The 22259-nt window shown below is 38.9% G+C and overlaps 2 protein-coding genes across 7 annotated transcripts in view; both read right to left on the reverse strand.

Annotated features, from left to right (window-relative positions):
* Positions 1-495: 495 nt before the first annotated feature.
* Positions 496-9047, reverse strand: MSMO1 (methylsterol monooxygenase 1). 2 transcript variants are annotated; one of them, XM_021550253.4, is made up of 6 exons: positions 9022-9047; positions 6961-7270; positions 5795-5943; positions 4764-4890; positions 2910-3064; positions 496-1442 (listed from the first exon to the last, which is right to left on the reverse strand). In XM_021550253.4, exons 2-6 carry the CDS (start codon positions 7213-7215, stop codon positions 1235-1237), a joined length of 894 nt encoding a protein of 297 aa, XP_021405928.1. In that variant the 5' UTR covers positions 7216-7270; positions 9022-9047; the 3' UTR covers positions 496-1234. The 2 variants fall into 2 exon arrangements, with proteins under 2 accessions (XP_021405928.1, XP_021405929.1); XM_021550254.4 differs by lacking the exon at positions 9022-9047 and adding an exon at positions 8538-8713.
* Positions 9048-9933: 886 nt separating this feature from the next.
* KLHL2 (kelch like family member 2) overlaps positions 9934-22259 on the reverse strand; it is a 53892-nt gene continuing 41566 nt past the window's right edge. For 3 of the 5 annotated variants that reach the window (XM_085578010.1, XM_021550256.3, XM_085578008.1), the window contains 9 exons: positions 21270-21386; positions 20113-20262; positions 19099-19216; positions 18269-18466; positions 17419-17520; positions 16374-16502; positions 11941-12081; positions 11655-11798; positions 9934-11052 (listed from right to left, as the gene is read on the reverse strand). In XM_085578010.1, coding sequence (XP_085434136.1) covers positions 11024-11052; positions 11655-11798; positions 11941-12081; positions 16374-16502; positions 17419-17520; positions 18269-18466; positions 19099-19216; positions 20113-20262; positions 21270-21386 — 1128 coding nt within the window. In that variant the 3' untranslated portion in view covers positions 9934-11023. Of the gene's footprint in view, positions 11053-11654; positions 11799-11940; positions 12082-15246; positions 15483-16373; positions 16503-17418; positions 17521-18268; positions 18467-19098; positions 19217-20112; positions 20263-21269; positions 21387-22259 lie in introns of those variants that run through there. The other 2 variants (XM_021550258.3, XM_085578009.1) reach the window with 1 other exon arrangement.

Genomic DNA, 22259 nt, shown 5'->3' on the forward strand with positions numbered 1-22259 from the left:
GACTTGTTGAGTAGATGAAGTGGTATTTGAAGTCTGAAGAGCAGCTGACATGACAGTACAAAGTGAAAGATCTTTTAAGGGTTTAACCCCTTCTCAAATATTCCACTGTTATTTCCTGTGCAACAGACAAACACTTATAGTAGATTCCAAAATATCAGACTACTGCTTCTGTGACTAGTGCAACTCAAGCAGCAGATTTTGAGATTCTAGCTTGTGATCAAGCTGCAGCCTGAGAATGTACTCATCCCAAAAGATGTTGCTACATTGAGCAGATATGGACCCAAGTCCTTCAAAACAAAAACCAGCAGAATTTACGTGTTCTCTGTTTCCATTTCTCACTGCTGCCTCTGTAAATAGTTTAACAGATGGCACTGCTGCAAACCATCCTAACAAATAATGCTTCTTTATTAAAGAGATGAAGAGTAAGACCCTGTATCCCACATGGGTTTATCACAGCTTTGTGTTTAAAAGCATATGAAAAGTATAATACATGCATCAAACCAAACCACATTTATTTCATCAGTCACAAGTGCAAATATAGCAACAAGTCAGATCAGCAAATTACAACACAGAGAAGAATGTAATGTAAATGCTAAGTACACTGACAGACCAACTTCAAGAGAGCAGCAAAAAACAGTGTCTTCAAATAAAAATTTCCGTTCTTTTTATCTGTAATCTAAAATAACATAATAAATCTAGATGAGGAATGTCTCCGATAATTCATGTTTAGCCAGATATTCTGTTATTAGCAGTTCACATTATCCAGTGTGCAAAAGACCTGTCCAAGCTTCCTAGTAACAGACGTTTTGGTTTTAAGCAACTTTTACCCAATATTTAAATAATACAGTGCTGATGCTAGTTAATAATTTCTGCTATTTGATATTATAAATTTAAGAATATATACTTAAAAAAACTAAGACCAACTTCAGTGTACATACGTAATTCTACCCAGATCCAAAAATGGGCAACATTATAGATAAACCTGTTTTTTTTCTTGTCAAAAAAAAAGGATAGACACAAATCACCTCTGTTTTTTCCCATCATCTTTAAATCTGTAGTTAAAATATATGCAGTACTTATGTATAAAATAGAAAACATTCCCATTAGAAAGATACTGCAGTTCAATTAGCTGTTTTTCCCTACCTCTTAGTAGCCAGGGAACAAGATTTATGCTAAACACCCAATCACTACTTTGCTTTACAGAAAAGCAAAAGTTGAATTTTACACTGGAAATTTAGTTAGCCTTCTTCTTTGTTATGCATTGTTTCTTCTTCTCTTTTTCTTGATAGGCAATGAATTGAGAGTCTGTACCAAAGAGTCTGTCCCACCATGTGAAAGTCGAGGCGTAGTTGCCAATGAAGTTCATGTGATGGAAATCATGGAAACGGGCCCCCGCATAGAAAGGCACCAAATGAAGAGGGTTCAGTGGGACATCGTAGCCACTACAGGGCAGGAAAAAAAAGAAAAGCAACTAGGGTAAGGATTTTTCTGAGACATAAACTACAAAATATACACATTCACTTGTTATTTTTATTAAAGAAATATATTCTATGGTATTCTATGGTCCTAAGGTAATCACTATGATACTGGCTTAACATGAAAACAAGTTCCCTCTGCTCTTAGACAAATGACTCTGTAAACTATCCCACAATGGCTTTGGCACTTGTTTTTCAGCTGAGTTTACTAGGCAATAAAAAAAAATTTAAGCAGGTAACTTAAAAAAATCACAGTGGCTGCCTTCCTGCTGGCTTAGCAGTTTTATCTTAGAGTGACTTTAGGAAGGAGGAACGAGAAGTAATATAAAGTGCCAGCTATGGCCATCAGCAGAGCAGCTCCTCAGAGAGCATCTCAAATCAGCAATCATAATCACTCTTATTTTCATCAAGTTCATCAAATATTTAAAATCCACATATATGATTAAAGTAAGATTAAAAGCAGAACAATGTGCTCTAGAGGGATTCTAACTCCTTTGCTTGGTAGTACTGGAAAGCCTCTTACTACCACCTAGTGGGGAGAGTGCAAGGCAATTCATTATAAACCCCTCATGTGGAAAACAAACTGAAGTGATAATAGGAAATCTGTATTTTTTATCAACAAGTTTATGGTATGTCACAACATACACTTGGGAAGTCTACAAGCAAAACATGACTAAATCTGGAATGCTTTATACCATTAATTTACTGGTAGTTTATGCTCCTTTGAAACACCTGATACTCAACTTGCAATAAGACACTATGTGCTTCATAATATATTTACAAATACAAGGTCAAGCATTAATACTGTCAAGAATAAACTCTTAGTGTCCCCTGCCTCTTGAACACAGCAAAGAAAAGCTCATTCATGTGCAGATGAACGAAACTAAGCCTACTGGGATTTGCCCTAAGATTTTGGAGCCACATTCATCACTTCTACTACAGCAACAGGAAGTTTTGTCTTTTTAATTCACAGTAAATAAACAAACAAACAAATGTATGCATTTGTTTCAAAGAGAGTCAGTGGTTACAGAGCATAAAGTTTCTCTTGAGCAAGAAAAGTCTGACAAAATACTAAACAGAAAGAACCCTGGGCTGGAATATCACCTTTTGTAATTGATTTTTGGTATTCCAATATGCATAAGATCACTTGCACACCAGGTATCAATAGCCAGACATCCTAATCAGGTGCCTAGCTTCTTCTAACCCTCCTTGAGATGCTCTAGCTGATAGTCCACAGTCTTAATCAGCAAGACCTGCTGCTAACACTACCTCAAAACAGAGAAGAGTGGTAACTCCCTAGGTTGTCTCTTTCTTTGTAAGACACAGAAACACATTTTAGTGCAAAATAAAAAGTACATCTCAGAGACAGGGACAGGTGAGTGTGATGTAAGGACAAGAGAAAAAATAATTATTAAGAAGCAATGAGCATCTCACCTGTGTACGTCAATGGTTTCCATCAAGCGACAGATCACCCATGCCCATAGAAGAACCACATGGTTGCAGAAAACAACAATTCCAATAAAAAAGCCAGCTCCAAGGATGAGTGTTTCCAGAGGATGTGCATATTCTGCTTGCATTCCAAATGGAGACTAGAAAGAGATAAAAAACAGGGAACAGTCAGTATTTTCAGTTTTATGTACTCCCAAATCAGAAGCACCATTTTGCAATACTCTCCCTTCCCCAATACCCCACAAGACTACAACAGGACAAACAGAACAATGCTGTGGGCAAAGGGAATGGTATGATTGAGCAAGGGCCATAACACACATATTTAGCTCCTCTTTGGAAAAAACAGTATTCCAAGGTCATAAGGATTATCACTCTATTAGTGATTCCAAATGCTTCACTACTAGTTGAAAAATTGAAAACTTTAGTTTAGGCTTACCATCACTCCAGGTCAAAGCATTATTTCAGGAATATTAAAAGTGTTTGGCAAGCTCCTACCAAGCTTTGCTATACATCCAGTCTTGGAAGCAGAAGAAAGAAGGAAGCCAAAATATTCTCAGAAGCAGGACTCACTTAGAAATTTATTATCAAAATAAAAATGAAAAATCCCTCATCTTTGACCACTTTATAAAATAAGTTTGTACCCCTCAAATGTGATTTTGAGATTGACATAAAACATTTCCTCTCATATACACACACATATATACACACACACACACCCCAGTCACTCCTACATTTGGTTTAGCAAAAAAAGACATTCCAGAGAGTTTTCAATCACAGAACACCATACACAGAGAACAGTTTTTAAAGTTTTTAACTAATGTAAACGGTTATAAATAAGATAATCAGAAAAAATGAAGCCCACTTTGTCTTAGGGGATACTTTAAAAACATCTCTTTTTACTGTCAGAAAAAGATTTTAGAAACAGCCATTAGGCTACAGATCACTTCTGTGAGAACTGCTAACCACTCTTAAGGATAATGGCCAAAAGCTGCTCCACAGCTAGAGACCTGAGGGGCTGCCAAGAGCAAGAGGAAGAGAGCAGCTGCTGCTGCAGATGTCTGTACATATGCATGCATCAATCCATACCAAGCTTCTCTACTGCTGGCAGCATGTATAAAGCACCCGTGACCCAGCAGCTTGCAGTTTCCTTTTGGCACAGACTAGGTTATACACAGCAGCACAGAAACTCACTGCACTGACTCCTGGGCTCCACAGGCAGTGCCTCCAAAACACAGTAGTATCATCTACAAAGTGCAAGCACTGGTGCTCAATGCCAGCTCCAACACCACTAAATGCAGAACCACCCAAAATGTGTGCTCTTGATGTATTTGTGCATTTGAATTGCACAATGGGCTATACTAATTCCAAAGGCTCTCATCCAGAGCTGTAATCCCTTCCTTGAATCAAATACATGATGCACACACTGGGATTGCTCAAGAGCTGCCTGTCTGATCACATTCTGGGGATTCATATGCTCTGGGTAACAGCCCGTGTGGTGGGGAACTCATGAACAATTCCAGATATCTACTGCTTCCCTTCCCCTAGCAATGGGACCTATATATGCATTTTTAAAAGTCCACTTCACCTTGCTCATAAATACAATCAAACTTAGCAGGAGTGTGATCTTTCATTTCACTGAAATGAAATCAAATTACAGGAGGTGTTTCCAGAAACAAAATGGATGACTCTTCTTGACAAAGTGCCTAAGAAAAGGCATCTAACCACACTGTCAAAGGAATGCAAAATTCTTAGGTCTTTTTAGTAAGATGTTTAAGTAAGTTCTATGAAACATATACTTAAAAGCTATTATTAAAGAAAAAAAAATCAAGTAATACATACAACAAACTCATGGTGAACCTTATGGATATACTTGTATATTCTCTTATGATGCAGCAATCTATGCAGAAAATAGTGCCAGGCATCCTCAATCACTGCACATCCAAAACACTGGGCAACCAGAACATACCTTTAAAAAGCAGAAAACCTATTAGTTATAGAAAATACTAGCAGACATATGTTCCTGAAAAAGAATATAGTTTATATGCTAATAATGGTCAGAAATGTTTACACCTATTACTGACTAAATAGCAGTGCACTACTTTTTTAACATTAAAAAAATACTAATTACCGGGTAAAAAGACTGTGGTGGCTATCAGCTCATCTGTTGATATGCTGAAGTGACTCGGCACACATTAACTCACTTCAGTTAGTGTTAACTCACAGTGTAACAAGCTGTCATTTCAATATTACAAATGCAGTCTACAGAGAACAACCACAGACTGTGTGAGACTTTGATAAAAAACCTAGAGCTGCATCGGCCATCTACACCAGAGAGCAAACAGCTCTCCAATAAAGATGACCTTCTGTGATGCAAAACTACTGTTGCTGTGGTGGGCAGCGGAGAAGAGGGCATTTATAGCTAATCCAGCTTTGTTCAAAAGCCCATCAGTCCAGAGCAAGAAAAGAACACTGTGAAGGTGGTATAGTCTCCTTTGAGGAACACTCTACCGCTGTGATATAAAAAAAGGTGAAAGGTAGATACTTAGGAGGAATAAAAAAATTTAGATAAATAAAACCCCCCAAAAAAAGCCTAACATTTAACCCACCCCTGCCAGGAATCTTGCTTTGCTTCCATAAACTCCCTCCTAATCCCGCTTCTCTCCCAAAGGTTAGAACAGTTTGGGGCCATTTAAAAATATTTTTAAAATTCTAATTAGCTCTTACAGCAGCTAAGCAGCAAATGAAGGGTGATTAACAAACACAGTTTACATTGCCAAAAAATTATTTCCTATTAGAGTTGACAACACTAATTCTTAAATATTCTGCCTCCAGCCGTACTCAGCATCACCATATCAGAAAAACCTACATACCATCTCGGCATCTCTTCCCACCCATATGGGATGTTAAAATACTCTGTGAAGTAATAGGTACCACAAATCAGAGGAAGCTGAATGCAGAAGTGATTGAAGAGGAGGGTTTTGAAACACTTCCACTGTTTTTCCCATGTTTCTGGTTTATCCTGAAATGAAGCAAAAAGAATTCATTGTGTTACATGTTTCTGTTGCACACAAGTGAAGTGCTCCAAAAATTAATTTGGAGTCAGTTTAATTCCACCTTGGAAGACAGATAATTCCAGTAATACAGTTTAACTCAGGCAACACAAATAACATGGCACTGGATTCAGTTTTATCAAAACCTTATTTTTCTAGGCTAATGTTTTAAGATAAGCCGTCTTGTCAGTCGCCTCCAAATTATTTTTATTTTCTCAATGTTTATAGTTAGCAGGAACATTTCATACTCCACAGTTTAACAAAATCCAAGTTTTCTTTCTTTCTTCACACCACAGAATGCATTTCCATTGCTAAAATAATACAAAGAGAAGCTGAAGAAAAAAGCTTTTGAAGAAATAATTGTCTTGAAAACATTCAGTTTTTGCAGGGAGACATTCCATCAATTATTCAGAAGCTGGTGTTATTAACTTCTAACTCAAATTATAATGAACTAGGGGAAACCAATGATCTTTTAGATACTGGATATGCCTTTGCCTCCAATTAGGAGTGTGCAATCCATCCCAGGCTTTCTTCATTGTCAAAATATTTCAAAATCTTTTCAAGAGGAAGTGCATAGAGGTACTTCAAAGAAGAGCACTGCTATTAAAAAAAGCACACCATTTAATTATTTTATACTAAGACACACCTCTAACACCAGATGCCAGAATTCTATTCACTTTCCCTGCTGATATAAAAGTTATATATATAAAACTTTGCTAACAGTAAGGCTGACACACCCTTTCCTCTCTATAGGACCATGCAGAAAAGCATAACCCTTCTTCAGGGGAAAAATCTCCTTTTCTTCCCCCATATTCCAGTTCTCTTTCTCTCCTCATACACAGAGTAATTTTACTTTGTTGTTTCCAGGATGTCCAAGTGACAGATGAAATGGAACCATATACACTGACAACCAGGATACTGTGATTATATCCTCTGCCTGATACATTCAAAGACAAGTCGGTGTATACTTCGTAACTTTCTCTTACCTGTTGAATTTTATACTTTTGCATATATGGTATAAACTGAAAGATAAACCCTGGTACACAGATCAAAAAGTATGCAACTTCATGAACTATAAGTGATCCCCAAGTTGCAATTTGGAACTTTGTGTAGTTATCCAGCATGTAATTCCAAGCATTTTTAAATGGTTGCTGCAGGGGATTGTCAGGTAAGAAGGAGTCTATATATTCCACTGCCAGATAAGCAGAGTTCAAGATATTAACGCTGTCATTCGTGGCCATGGTTCAATCATAAAACATCACAATTACAGTTCTTCTGTAGTTGTCTGGAAGTAACCTGCAAATTTTGAGAAAAATCCAATAAACAGAAGTTAATCTTCAGAGCAAAAAAAAAAAAAAAATTACATGATAGAGTCATTACCTAGTTTTAAAGTAAAAGCTGAGAAAGAACAGCAAAGACAAATTCTCTTCATACAGAATAGCCTCAAGAAACAAAGCTTTAGACTGATTTGAGAGGCAAACCAATTTGAGACACAATCAGCTCCTAGGTTTTGAGATTATGTCAAGGGAGCAAAAGGATAAAGAAATATTAATTACTAGCCAAATTTTTACTTCAAGACTTTTGCAGGTAATTGTATTCTGTACTAAAAGAGCAATGGAAGGGTTCAAAAATATTTAGTTTTATTTTTTAATTAACTGTGATCTCTTGATTATCCAGTCCTATTTTTCTCTTGGCTGTGAACCAAAATCCCTGAAAATTACATCAACACTGCAGCTGACTTGAGGAAATCCACCTCTCCCTCCGAAATAGACTTTTCCTCACAGATCCCAAAACCACAGAAGCTGCATTTCTGCAGGTGCCCTGAACTCATGCCATTTCCACAGACTAGGCTCCTTGTTGGTTTGGCTTGGAAGGGGCCTTTAAACATCATTTACAGTCCACTCCTCTTGGGATGGGCCCCTGCCCATTTTTCAGGACATCAAGTGGCTCAAAGCACCATCCCACACAGCCTTCAAACACTTCCAAGGATAGGGTATCCAGAACTTTTCCACTCAACCTGTTCCAGTGTCTCAGCACTCTCATTGTAAAAAGTATCATTCTTATGCCAACTCTTAACCTATCCATGTTTAGTTTGAGAACACTGCCCTGTCCTTTGTCACCACAAGCCTTAGCAAAAAGTTCCCTTAATGTACCACAGTATGGTGTCCCTTGAACCTTCTCCAGGCTGCACGACCCCAACTCTCCCCACTGATGACGTGTCCAGTGCCTTCCTCTGGACCCCTTTAAGAGGTCCATCTTCCACTCTCACACAGGTCTGCAACTCACAGGTGAGAGGACACTGGTCCATCCCCAGCAGGTACACTTAGGCTAAATCCGACACAAATCAGATAACCGCAGGCTGGAAAAGAGCTCTGAGCGCCTCTGACAATGACCCACCTACAACCATGACCCACCGCCGCCCCATCACCCAGACCACGGCTCCAGGTGCCACATCCAGTCTTTCCTTACACGCCTCCGGGGAGGGTGACTCCATCACCTCCCTGGGCAGCCCATTCCAATGTGTAATTACTCTCACATATTAAGCGGCACACCAAACCAGTACCTAACATTAGATATTGTTTTCCTTCCTTAGCAACAGCACCGCGATGCTGCCGCTTCTTATGACAGCCAAAGCATCGCAGCAGACGCCAAGGCAGCTCACAGCCCCGGCTCCTGGGCGGACGGACGCGCAAGGCACCGTAACCACCGCCGCCACCCCCGAACATGCCGCGGGGAGCCGGCGGCCGGGCTGCACCGGGGCTCCTCCGTGCCGCCCGGCCCTCCCTGCCAGGCGGCGGACACAGGCCGGCACCCGCGCGGGGCGCGCCGAGACGCGCTGCCGCGGGGCGCCCGCAGCCCGGGGAGCCCGCAGCCCGGGAGCCCGCAGCCCGGGGAGCCCGCAGCCCGGGAGCCCGCAGCCCGGGGAGCCCGCAGCCCGGGGAGCCCGCAGCCCGGGGAGCCCGCAGCCCGCAGCCCGGGGAGCCCGCAGCCGGGGAGCCCGCAGCCCGGCCCCGCGCCCCGGGCCGCCCTCGCCCCTCGCCCCTCACCTGGCAGCGGCGCCAGCTCCGTGTGCGCAGCAACAACCGCCGGGCCGCCCGCGCCGCCCATTGGCCGCCGCCGCGGCCCCGCCCTCGCTGCCCCATTGGCCGGCGGGCGGCAGCGGCGCAGGGTCAGGCGGGCGGGGGGCGGGGCCGCGGCGGCGGCTCCCGCGCGGCCATTGGCTGGAGGGGTGGAGTGAGGATAGTGAGACCCCGGCGCGCGGCCAATGGGGCGGGAGGACGGCGCGTGACGCGCACGACGCCATGGGGCGGGGCCGGCCGGGCGCGGCAGCGGCCCCGGGAGCGGCTCGGGAGGCGCGGCCGGGACCCGCCGGGATTCATCGCCCGCCGGGATTCATCGCCCGCCGGACCCGCCGGGATTCGTCGCCCGCCGGGACCCGCCGCCATCACCGCCCCGCTCAAAGCGCTCGCCTGCAGCAGCGGCGGCTGCGGGCGCACGCGGTGTCTCCCCTGCAGGTGCCTGCGGCCGCGGTAGTGACAAGATGGAAGTCACGGGCGGCGGCGTCGCCATGGCAGCGGCGGCCACAGCCGCATTCCCGGGTGATGTCATGCGGTGAAAGTGCACTGTTCAGATAGAACAGCCTCGCCCCACCGTGCCTCACGCCCCACGTGGAATTCGGGCAGCTACGTGACTCCCAGCCCTGTCAGCAATGTCACAGCTCGGGCGCTTTCCCGGGAAGCCAGTGCTGGCCATTCCTGCGCTCACGGACAGCCACAGCTTTCAGACCTATGGCAGAACAGTGATGTTCCCAGGACTGGCTCCGAAATCTTAATTCGTTGGCATTCAGACCTTTAGCGCACCAGCATCTCCCAGCTCCTTCCCACCACCACCCCCCAGTTTATTTCACTGATTATTTCGTTTGACACTTGTATTGAGAAACACAAGTTTTAAGCGACCTGTTGGCATTAGGAAACAATGTACAAACTTTTATTTGAAGAAAATGTCTCAAATATGACAGTAACTTTGGTCATGTTAAAAGGAGGCCATCCAAGAACAAATAGAAATGTGCTGCTTTAGAAGCATGGCCATATACAGTGTATTCAGATATTGGCTAATAGAAGCTGAGATTACACGCATAAATAGGCCTTTGTACCATGCAAGTTCAACGCAATCGCATACATTCACTATAAATTTTCAGTTATTTTCATGCCAAATCACCTTTTGGATAAAAAGGTAAAAAAGAAGTAACATCTAAATGTGACCAAAATCGAACAGGAAAAAAAAAAAAACCCTGTAAGTACAGACAACATTTTTATTAAAAAGATACTGAAATTACACCTGCTCAAGAAGTGTTAAACCGCCTCTGATCTCCTTCAGTGGGAATTAGTGTTAAGCATTGTTACATATCAAAAAATACATCTCTGTTTTACAACATAGTACTGACATATTCAAAGTACTGTGCCAAATTATAAATAGTAAAATCAGGTTTTGAAGAGTTTCAATAGAGAGCAACTTATGCTCACACAAACATATGCACGCAGTATAGTTATGTAACAAAAGTTTTATAAAAGGAAACATGTACCCCATGCCAGTTTGAATTACTGAGGTGGGATTCAGTACCTACAATGAAGACTGACAGTTCATTTCCTTAAATATATTTATTAGTCTCTGGAAAAAATAAGACAAAAATTTACTTTCACCAGAATACACACCATTCTTCACTCACAATCCATTTCTGAGTCATGACTGACAGAAGTCGGTCCTTAGGAAAGTGTTGGAATTTTTCTGAAGACCTTGCAATAAAAAAAATGGTCCACCACGACTTCAAAAATTCAATCAGCTTCTGCTCAGCTGCAGAATAATCCTACAAATTGCTTCTACCTAGAGTAATCTTCATCATCTGTCATCTGTAATTGTAGACAGTCACATCTTCCACTGTGACTCAAGGTGCAGCTACAAGTAGAGAAGTGCTTAGATACTCAGTCACTTCAAATACACTTGTTGAAGACTGCTTCTAGTGCATAATCAAGTTGAAAATCCCTTCACTGATCATAATGGTTTGTCAATAACTGTAACACCTAGAGGGAGGGGGGGGGAAGGGATAAATCTTTAGGCAGTACAGATTTTAAAATCAAGAAAAAAAATAATATGATACATTGCAATTAGCATTTAACTGTGCACCAGCAACAATATACATATTTTTTCCTAATTTCTCTTTGACACAAAGCTGTCTGAATAAGTGCCAAGTTCTGAATTTTTCTGTGACTAATCAAGTTAAATTTTGCTATCGGTGAAATATATCCTTAACATTCACTTAAATAACTCATTTGAAAAAACTGCAGTTATTGAAGGAAAAGATTCCTGAAACAGCTCAGTTTCTAAATATCATATGCCAAAGAACTTTGGAATTGTATCCCTTAGACTGAGACACATATTTCTTGTTAAAAAAAAACTGGTCATATCAGAATCATCTTTCTGACTCACCATTTATGTTCTAAATCCTTCTTGGGTACACTTTAATCCCTTTTTCCTTGTAGTGAGTAATTATTTGAAGTCAAAATGTACCATCAGATTTTTTCTATTCATTTTATGAGCTTAGATTTTACCTTAGACAAGACTCTGAATGCTTTGTCAAATGTTATACTTTAAAAAATTTATTAAAAATATCTATATGCCTTACCTGCATAGCTCCTTCCTGTACTCATACAAGATGACACAACAGTCCATTTATCTGTTGTTGGATTATAATACTCCACTGTTGATAAATTACAGGAACCGTCATCTCCTCCAACTACATACAAGAGACCATTTACAGCACAAACACCTAAAAAAGGGCAGAAAAACAAAATTAGTAATTGACTTCCACACCCCCCCAAAAGCATGTTTTTTAAATGAAAGCAGCAGAAATCCAGGTAAATGCCATTCACAGTCGACACTGGCACAATTTTAGTCATCGTTGCACATACCTGCATTCCTTCTGCACATGTTCATGTCTGCAACCTGCTTCCAGGTACTGGCAATGGGGTCAAACACTTCAACACTTTTTCTTACCAAAGGACCATCATGACCACCTACTGCATACAATAAATTGTTTAACACACCAACACCTGCAAACATATGAAAATACGCAGAATTAACCAGAGAATTATTTGATGATACAAAGGAGAAACAACAAGTATGTCAGCTAACATAAATCCTTCATTAAGTCAATGTTGGAAACTATTTCAGAAAACATTTGGGTCAGGATGCATTAAAGCAGAGAGACAGTAACTACAGCAAGACACTGATAAAATGCCTTGCATGCCCATCTACCATATTGCAGCATACAAAGACCAGAGCTGTTCTGCAACAGAAGATTTAGAAAATTTTGGACGAAAAATGATGTGCAGGAAAATGAGGCTTGTTGAAATTTAGGACTAATTAGAAGTGACAGTAAATGAGACAATGTGCTCAGCCAGCATAACAGAGATCTGACAAGATGATAAAGTGTAAGTGAACTTTTAGAAAGTAAAAGCTGCACAGTACAGAGGATAAAAGCTGAATGGATAGACATTATACAATAGGGATGTTTCCACTGAAGTGTTGGAATACCTTGTAAACAGATGGAACAGAAGTAAACAGTTAGCAGTGAGTACCTTCTCTGGGATTTGAAGAACACCAAGCGTCTTTGAACCAAGCTTCAGTTATCAAAAAATCCAAAAGGATATTAAAGGGTGTCCTTTAATCCTAAAGTCTCCTTTACTTTACAACAAAAGTTTATCAATCTGTCAGCTTGGAATGAAGGTGTGAGTAAAGCTAGTTCCATCTACTTGCTATTTGGGCTGCATATATTGAAAAGATGGAAATGGGGGAAGCAGAAAGAAAGGCCTGTTTATTTATTCCTCCCTTTATAATGCATTATTAGAACAAAAACAGTTAATTTCAGAAACTTAGCAGATTTTTTTGTATTAAAACTTCTGAGTGATAGACCATAAAGACAACTAAAAAAGCACTTCTATGAAAGTATACCGGGAAATCTAATAAATGCCACATTTAAGACTATGAAACTCAAAGCAGAGATACAGATTTGCAAATATAGCTCACAAAGTTTCCATGGAAAGGGAACAAAACCACTTAAAATCTTTTTAAAGGGAAACAAAAAATATGAATGCAAAAAATCAGGTAAGTCCCTCAAAGAAAAAGAAAATACTGGAGGTTGAAAAAAAGGAGGGAAAAAAAGGAAAAAAAAAAAGAGAACCCTAAGACCTTAATAATCAGCTGAAATATCTTTAAAAACATTATCTCTAGTTTTGTGCTTACGAGCCATTTCTATGTATGAAGAGAAACAACTCCTGCTGAAATGACTAAATTTTCTTATTAAAGAGACTGATTTTAACAATTAAAAGAAGAGTGGAAGGAAACATGGAAGCTAATTGGTTCTGTAAATCTGAAAAATAGCTTCTTGATAGGACACTCTTTTAAATCATGCTATTTAGTGCTTTATCAGAGATATTCACTACTAGCATTTCCCCATAACCTTCCCAGTTAATTTAGTTCCTCTTTCATTGCTATTATTTCTAGCTATCATGCCACAGTATAGTATGACAACTTTTCTTTCTCCCACTCTGATGACACTTAATTAGACAGGATAGTACAACATTCATCTTTTGTAGAATTAAACATTACAGAGCTAGAAGGAGGGCTAATATTTCCAGTTTAAATACAAAATGTGACATAAATTCCCCCACCCATGTTTTCAATAGTTACTGGCCTTCCTACTCAGTGTGTATGGCTTTCCCTCTGCCACATTGCCACTTTTTACTTTCATAGCTCCTTATTTTTAATAATGTCCTCCGTTCCTGCACGGTGCTTCATTTTCCCTTAATCCCACACCCAGTTTCCAGGTCCTACCTTATTTCTTGCTCCTTCCGTCTGTATCCTCTTGTTGCCGTCTTCTGAGTTCTCCTTTCTTTGTTATTTTTCTTTCCTGCCCATTTTTCAGGACCCTGTCTTATATCTCTCAGCCCTCCCAAATGGCCTATATCTGGATCTGAAGTTCCTCCTCCCAATATGTTGCTGGAAACAGATCTGTCCCCGTATTGATCAACTGAGAAGCAGTGGGTACTAAAGAAGAGTAACTGAGGGTTAACCTCTGAAAAGTTGCTTTTGAGTGAAGCTGAAGCAGTAGGAACAGAAGAGATGAGCTTAAATTCTTTGAGATGACAAGACATCCAAAAGTTGAATACAGGAACAAAATTCTTTTCAGTTAGCCCCCATAACACCACCAGGACTGATTGCCAGTTGAAACAGTTCTGGTGGGTTTGGCTATTTGACCTCTACAGCCAAGCTCAAACAATCATGATTTTCACATTACCACCCACTCCTCTGCCATGTAAAAATATAATTTTTTATGTATTTAACAGAGTGGCACAGAAGAATGCTGATTATTTTACTCAATTATATGAATCTGGAATAACTGTCTACATTTAGTTTTCCTCTCAATTTTTTTTTAATCAGTAGGCCAGGTAAAAGGCAGAAGAGAATTGAATATGCAAATACAGGGAACAAGGGAAGAGAGGAAATGGGCAGGAAGATTCCAGTAGTTAGTATATTTTAGGAACTAAATTTCAAAGTTGTAGAAGAAATTCAACATTTAAAAAAAATCTGAAAACATCTGCTATATAAATAGGGTACAAGTACAACAACAGTTTGCAAAAACAGAGTATCAAAAAATAAACCCCAAACACTGAAACAAAATGCGTGTGCAGGCAGACTGCAAAACGAAACTTTGTCACAACCCCCCAACACTATTTGTCTTTATAATGATTCTTGTAACTTGCCCATTTTATATAAATATTTTCCTCACAACTTGCCAATATTAGACAGGAGTATTTTCCAGTATCCTTAGTTCAACTCTGTCCAGTTTTTAATCCAGAATTTACTTCCAAGAAGCACAAACTGAATGACTAGAAGTTTCACAAGGCAACTGTGTTTTCTTGAGGTACAGTGTATCATGTTTCCTTCATTAACATCCAAGTTTTCGTTTAGAAATAAAATTGAAATGTGACCTCTAGTAATAAGAGTTATCAGCTTGTTGATCTTGTAAGGATATGATGGAAGTATCACAGACTGGCTCAATTTTAGTAATGAATTTAATACTTAGATTTCTTTTGGAATTATTTGAAGTTAATTTAAACATTATTATATAGGTAAAAACTGTTCAGAGTTAACAAAGAGTAATGGAAGATAAGATGAGAAGTTGGAAAGAATTATTAATCATATACTGAGCATACTAGAAGTCCATTCAGATTTATTTGTAGCAATCTCTCTTTCCATTATGAAGCACATTAATGCAATCACCAGTAGATACTTGAAGGGTGTTACTAAAAACCACCATTAAGTATTTGGCAAAAAAAGTGACTTAACTACTAAAAAATAAATGTAGAAAATAATATCATGGAATTTGACTTGAAAAAGTCCATGGGAACGCATCTACAGAAATAAAACAACTTCTGCGAGCTGAAAAAACCTGAAATACCAAAAGACAAATAGAGGACAGTGAACAGTAAATGAGATTCAAGTCCATAATATTAATAGATAATGAAAATGCTAAAGTCAATTTGGAACTGTGGAAGCACCATTTCATTAAACAAAAGTGGAATACCATAGGCACTTTTAAAGATGTCTTTAAAGAGAAATATACACACTCAGAATTGCAAGAAGAAAAAAAGAAATCCACAAAAAAAAAAGGATTTTTAAGATTATAGAGAAATAAATGGATATACCTTGGCTAAATGATAAGGAAGGATAACATGTAATAGGCTGTACATGTACAGAGGATGTAAACACCAGGTGATGAGAAGAATTACTGAAGGTGAAATAAAGGGTACATAAGTGGAAGTAATAGGATGAAACCAGTAATACAAACTTAGGAATGAACAAGGACAAAATTTCCTGCAGTGAATCAGAATGCAGAACAAGTCCTCCAAAGAGGTGGAAACCTAGTCACAGTTCACACGTAAAGTCAACCTGAAAATACTGCTAGAATAATCAGCCCTAGCTGGCAAAGAGATCCCTGTAGAAAAGACATTTTTTCATCCTTGCTGTATAGATTTTGATACTTAAGAATTGAGGTGATAGTGATTATTACAATCTGAGTATTTGTATGTTAAAAACCACCAGAAGTTGTGGGAAGAGGAGGAATATGAAAGTATGAAAAAACAAAAAGGGATATTTATTCTTAGCAGACTGAATCTTACTCAGTGGAACACTTTTGTTTTAATAACCTGTTGTGTATCATCTATCTAGGACTTGCACATTCCATTAGATTCAGACTTTAGCTTACCTTTCATGTTTTTAGATACATTTTAAACCCAGGAATTTTCATCTTTGCAAGGACAGCTGATCCTTGTCCACTCACCTGCTCCACTCCTCCTTGTGCTCATTTCTGCGACATAGCTCCACTCATTGGAATTGGCATCATAGCATTCTACTGAACTAAGGCACTGCCGTGACGCTCCGTCGTAGCCACCAACAGCATAAAGCTTCCCTGGGGGGAACAAAGGAGCCTGCCAGCTGCTCATGCACATGCAGGGACTGGCACAGCAGCAAAGAGGAAGGCATTGTTCTCCAATGAGCTACTAATCAGCACCTGTCAATACTGAGAGTCTATACTGTAAAAATTTAGGTTAGCATGCCACAGATCTTGTCAATTTTAGGACGTAAAAGGCATCCAGTATCTAACAACAACAATGCAAGTCAAAAGATTTTTTAATTGCCTAGCTGAAATACAAAGGTAAGCTTTTTAATTAGGCATTGCTCAAAAGCAAGCTATTTCAAGTATGTTTGATACTGGAAGCTCACGAATAGGCTTCCTAGGAATATCATAAATTTAGTTGAAAATCACATGTACAGTCTGCATTTTCAGATTAGAAACAGCAGTGGTTCCTATGCAGTTAAAGCATACAGCCACACTTAAAACTGTTTTAAGATCCAAGAGCCAGGCCAGGCCTCCATTGTGCAAGTGACATTCAGGCTATTCACCACCAAGCTGACAGGAAAGTCAGCAGTTTTCCTGGCACTGCCCTTGGGACTGTCCCCAGCATGCAGCCAGCAAGGTCAGCCACAGATAACAGAGCCGACAATACAGCAGTGCTACATCACTAAAGACCAAATGATAAGGTCATCACGTCAGCTCTCTGACTTTGCTGACATACATAACCTAGAGCTTAGCAAGGTTTTCCTCAGTTGGCCTCAGCCAAAACTGAAGCTCTGAAAAAAAAATTAAAACCACTATGCTAAAAGCTGGTCAAACCCACGCAAATGAATACATATTGTTCATGCCATTTGAACTGGAAGGTTAAGCAAAAGCATAAATCTGAAGTATGCATTCAGAAATAAGAAAAACTTGTAGGGTAAATTATTGCATTTCCCTCTGTTCTTTTTAATATCATTTGTCAACTTACCTCCAACAACACCTACACCAACACTACTTCTTCTTGTGTTCATTGGAGCTACATGAAACCACTCATTAGTCTTTAAGTTGTAAACCTCAACTGATGACAAACCTATGAAGACAATATAACATTTTCTCTATAAATATAGGTGCAACATACTGTCTAGCTTTCAGGAAACTCTTCATATCTGAAAATTCAAATTATTTTATTTTAAGAATTTTTAAATACTAAACAAAGAGCACAACTTTTTGTCCTTTAGATAGGCAATTACAATCAACCCAACTTTATGTCCAAAAATGGGCAAATTACTGAAAACTTCTGCGGAGCTGTGAAAACTTCTTCCCTGGATTATTTCCTTTCTTTTTAATTAAGTCACATGCTTTCTCCTACATATGCTTTTATAATAGTTATTCAGCAAAAAGATAACTTCTGCACTAATTGTTTAATGTACCTAAGTAGAGAATGAACAGTGTATGTCTAAAGCCTTCTCAGAGGTCAGAAAAAGTTGTTTATAATCTTATTTACACTACATGAAAACACAGAAATCAATTTCCTATGAAAACAGGACTAAACAGACCAGATAATTTTTCTCTCATACCTTCCACAAGTTAAGGACTCTGACTATAGAAGGAATACTGGAAGTAAACTTGCCAACTTCACGTCTGAACTCTTAGGAGCAAACAGTCCACCTTTCAGGCAGGGGAGGATGTGACCACTTAAGCACATTCCACATCACAAAATGCCAGGCTACCCTCATGCTTGGTTTCACCAAAAGTACCAGCAAAAAGAGGCATTAAAATTTGATACAATTATGTTAAGAGTAGTCAAAGCTATTCAGAAGTGTCTCAGGCAAACATACCTGTACTCCCATCAAATCCTCCCACAGCATAAAGAAGGCCATTTAATACAGCTGCTCCCAGTGTGCTTCTCCTGTCTTGCATGTTAGCAACACTTGTCCACTGGTCCTTCACTGGATCATAGGAATCTACAGTACGAACTCTCAAGGAGCCATTGAAACCACCAACAGCATAAACCATGCCTCCCATGTACACCATTCCTAGAGCAGGGACATGGGAGGAAAGATGAGTGTTTCAGTCTCTCTGCCAATTAACTGTGTTCTGTACTGTCTTAAGTATGCAGATACTTGACTCAAATTACAATATTCACTACACTTTTCATGCTTCTGACAGTCCCCTGGAACTACATTCAGATTAAGCCCTAGACTTTCTGATACTTTTTGCTACTAACAGTGCCCATTCCTGTGTACCATGCTTGCTGAATTTCTTCTTACTTAAATCACTCAGCTGCTTTAAGAGCACATGTTCATGTTGTCAATAGTGAATGATCACTTCTTCACACTCTTTATATAATTTAATAATATTAGGGTATTTTAATAGCAAAATTAGTCATTATTACAATGCATTCATATTTAAATTTATTTATCCCTTGTTTCTGTGGGAGGCAATAAAGCAGTTTATCCTGCAGAATGCAAACTGAACCTCAAATTGATTAAGCACAATTGATCAAAGTTGTATCATTCCAGATCCAGATTAGCAAATAATTCAAATGATCAGTGAAGTCAAGGTTTAGCCCTTCTTAGATAAATATCTCAAGTACTGTTCCAGAGAACATACAATGCCTAAATTCTGAAGCATTACCAACCACAACAAAAAGATTAGGCAGGCTTACCTGCTCTACATCTTCTGGAAGGCAATTCAGCTACCTGATGCCAGCGTTCTTCTTTAAAATCATAGCATTCAACACTGCGAATTGCCTTTGGTGCCTGTCCCCCAACTACCATCATCAACTAACAGGGAGACAATAATAATGACTATTAGTCATTTGCACATATGAGAGCACCTGAAAGACTGAAAAAGTGTTAAAAAATAAAGCAAGCTTCTGTACAAGAAATAATTAAAGGATGGCGCTCCTATAGAAATTTGAATCTTGCTAACCAGGCCAAATTAATTGTTAGGTATTTTTTTAAACAAATGTAATTTGTAGTTATTTTGTCCAGAAAAAATACCAAGAGTAGAAAAGCAGCAAGCAATCAGAATCTCGGTAAAGCTCCAATGAAAGAGGGAGACCCTGATGTATGTTTACATCCTATTATGATCTCAGGTATCAGAATTCACCATCTATGATATGTAATGAAGCTGTGACCATCCATCACATAACAGCCTTATCTTGTTCTTCTGAGAAAAATGTGCTAAATCTGCTGAATTGAATCTCCTATTCCATTATTACCATTTTCACAACAGTACTACGAGAAAACTTCTTTACTTCATTGTAAAGAAGAAAGTATCTAATGTTTGTTTTTTGCTAAAATGAACTAAAGATTAAATAAAATATCTCAACGCAGTCTCTTCAGTCATTCTTTGTTTTGTTTTGAGTTTTTTTGGGGTTATGTTTCTGTTTTTTAACTTCTCTATAATTGTATAGTTCTCAAAAGAGCTGAAGTACTTATTAAAAAAATGTTTCCTGGGAGGGCAGTTAGTGGTGATTCATTGTGCAGGTGGGAGGCTAAAACATCTATATCATAAGTAGCATGGAGTGTAAAGGTAATCACTTGTTACATTTTTATGATAAATAATTCTGGTACAATTGTTTTACAGGAATACCCCATGACAAAATCATGCTCTCATGGAAGTTCTTAAAATACAGTTTGAAATAGTATATACACTGGAAAAACAAGGTTCTTACTTTTGGAAGGCTAGCAGGTGTTCTCAATTTTGTCCGTGTGCTTTTCATCAATGCCCGTTGTTCAGTTGGTAGCAAGTGATACTTCATAGCTTCAATGAGGTAATCTTTACAAGCACTGCTGTTCTTAACCAATATTTCCTCTTCAACTCTCTGTTTATTAATAGAAGTTTAACAAGCTCTGAGCATGTTAAGGAAGTAAAACAGAAAGCACAGTCCAAAGTGTAGTAAAGCCTATGATCTATCACACAAATGCAGATTAATCTAATTTTTAAGATCATAATTTAACCAGTATGACACAAATTTGTGTTGGAAATGTGCAGTCACTAAAAAAAAAAAAAAAAAAAACAAAATATGCTGATTGTTAATTAGCAAGTAGAAGAAACAGTGATAGGCAAGGTAGACCACTTTTCTTACAATTGGGCACATTTCTTGATTTTTTAAATACAGACAGTACAGAATATTTTAATGTAGGAGTAGCAGAGAATAATTTAACAAACTAGTAAGCTACCCCATAACAATAAAAACCACAACAGAACACAACAATAAAAAAAAACACAAATCCCACCCAAAACAATCCACACAGATTGGAGATTTTTATCACAAAACCAGAATTTTTAAAATAAATCAACCTACTTATACCTACTAACCAATGTTAATATTGAACTCATATTGTCAGTCTGAAATGTTTGACCTGACACCAAAATATCCAAATGAGCTTATAAAATTTGAAAAAAATTATTTTATCTGAACCAGGTAAAATAATGCTTGTTTTGTCTTTAATTCCTAATCAGCTTAAACAACAGATAAAATTCTGAAGCTGAAAATTCACTTATGAGAACAAATCCTTTATCAAAAGAGGGAATTACAAATTAAACCTAACCTGATCTCAGCAAATTACACTGTTCAGATTCCTGGTGTGCTATGACACACAGTCAGCCAAACAGATAAATTAGTTACATAAGTCATCCTCTACATGGCAATCTCTCACCTCGGTGTGTGGATGTGCAAATGAATATGTGGTAGTGGCTGTTTGTTTACTTTTATTATCACTAACATACTAATAACACTGTTGTTTAAATGTAACATTATTTATCTGGCATTAAAATCATGAACAGAAATATTCACATGCAGAATAATTAGTATTCCTTTTTGCTTACCTGAACTAAATACTCGCGGGAAAGCAAAGGCAGCCGAACATGCTCCATCAGACGTGCCATTAACTCCTGCCTTACGTCTTTGTCATGGTTTACCCAGGCTATCACTGCTTCAAATACCTTCCAGAAAACAAACAAATCAAGTTCCTTGACTTACAAGTTCATAAGCATGAAAACATCAGTGTGCCTCCAAAAGTAGTTTTGTTTATACTAAAACTCCTAGCATAAGAACATATAACAGTGGTTACAGCTCCCATTATTTCCATGTTTATCAACTAAAAAATTATGAAGGTGCATTATCTGATCTCTTTTTATATCTACTCCTCTACTGGTGTTTCAAGGATAGCTGTGCTACATTGACAAAATGCACACAGTGACTTCAGTAGGCAAACAAACAACACAGCAGCAGGAATATTACAGTCCTCATACTTTTCTTCCTTTCTTGGAGAAGTGACCTGCCCATCAGCATTCAAATGACTCATCATCACTGAGTCTTAGCAGGACAAGTGATCCCAAGCCTGGTTTTGCCTCCATTGCACAGTAGCTCATAATTCACTGGAGCATTAAAACCTTAAATATACTCCACAAAAGCAGCATCACGTGTATTTAAGGGATAGATCCAGACCTTCAGGGTATTACAGGAACAACAATATAGCTTTGTTAGCTGCTGTTTAAGGAGCTAGTTCTTAGATTCAAAGTTTCAAACACGTACAAATGAGTATTCAAATATGCTTTTGAACACAATTTAGCCTCATTTGAGTACAAGTGCAAACTTCTCAGAAAAAAGAAAACCAACATATTTCAAATAGATCATAATTGAATTTAAAAATCTCAAAATACATCCACAACCTGAGAATCATCAGAAGTTTACAGAGATGCCCTGGGCTCACTGAAGAGCACAGTGTTTCAAAAATGGCTTTAAAAGATTGAGAGCTAGGCTAAAGGTGAGCCAACACACATTAAACTCTGGTTCGGTAATACCAAGCTGCCACG

The sequence above is a fragment of the Lonchura striata genome, chromosome 4, assembly GCF_050655825.1.
Source record: "Lonchura striata isolate lonStrDom1 chromosome 4, ASM5065582v1, whole genome shotgun sequence".
Lineage (NCBI taxonomy): Eukaryota > Metazoa > Chordata > Aves > Passeriformes > Estrildidae > Lonchura > Lonchura striata.

Excerpts from the sequence above, each read along its gene's own strand:
- MSMO1 (XM_021550253.4), bottom strand. The coding sequence starts at position 7,215 with ATGGCCACGAATGACAGCGTTAATATCTTGAACTCTGCTTATCTGGCA. Across the intron at positions 5,944-6,960 it reads AAAAGTATAAAATTCAACAG|GATAAACCAGAAACATGGGA; the intron begins GTAAGAGAAAGT and ends GCTTCATTTCAG. Across the intron at positions 3,065-4,763 it reads AGGTTCACCATGAGTTTGTT|TCTCCATTTGGAATGCAAGC; the intron begins GTATGTATTACT and ends ATCTCTTTCTAG.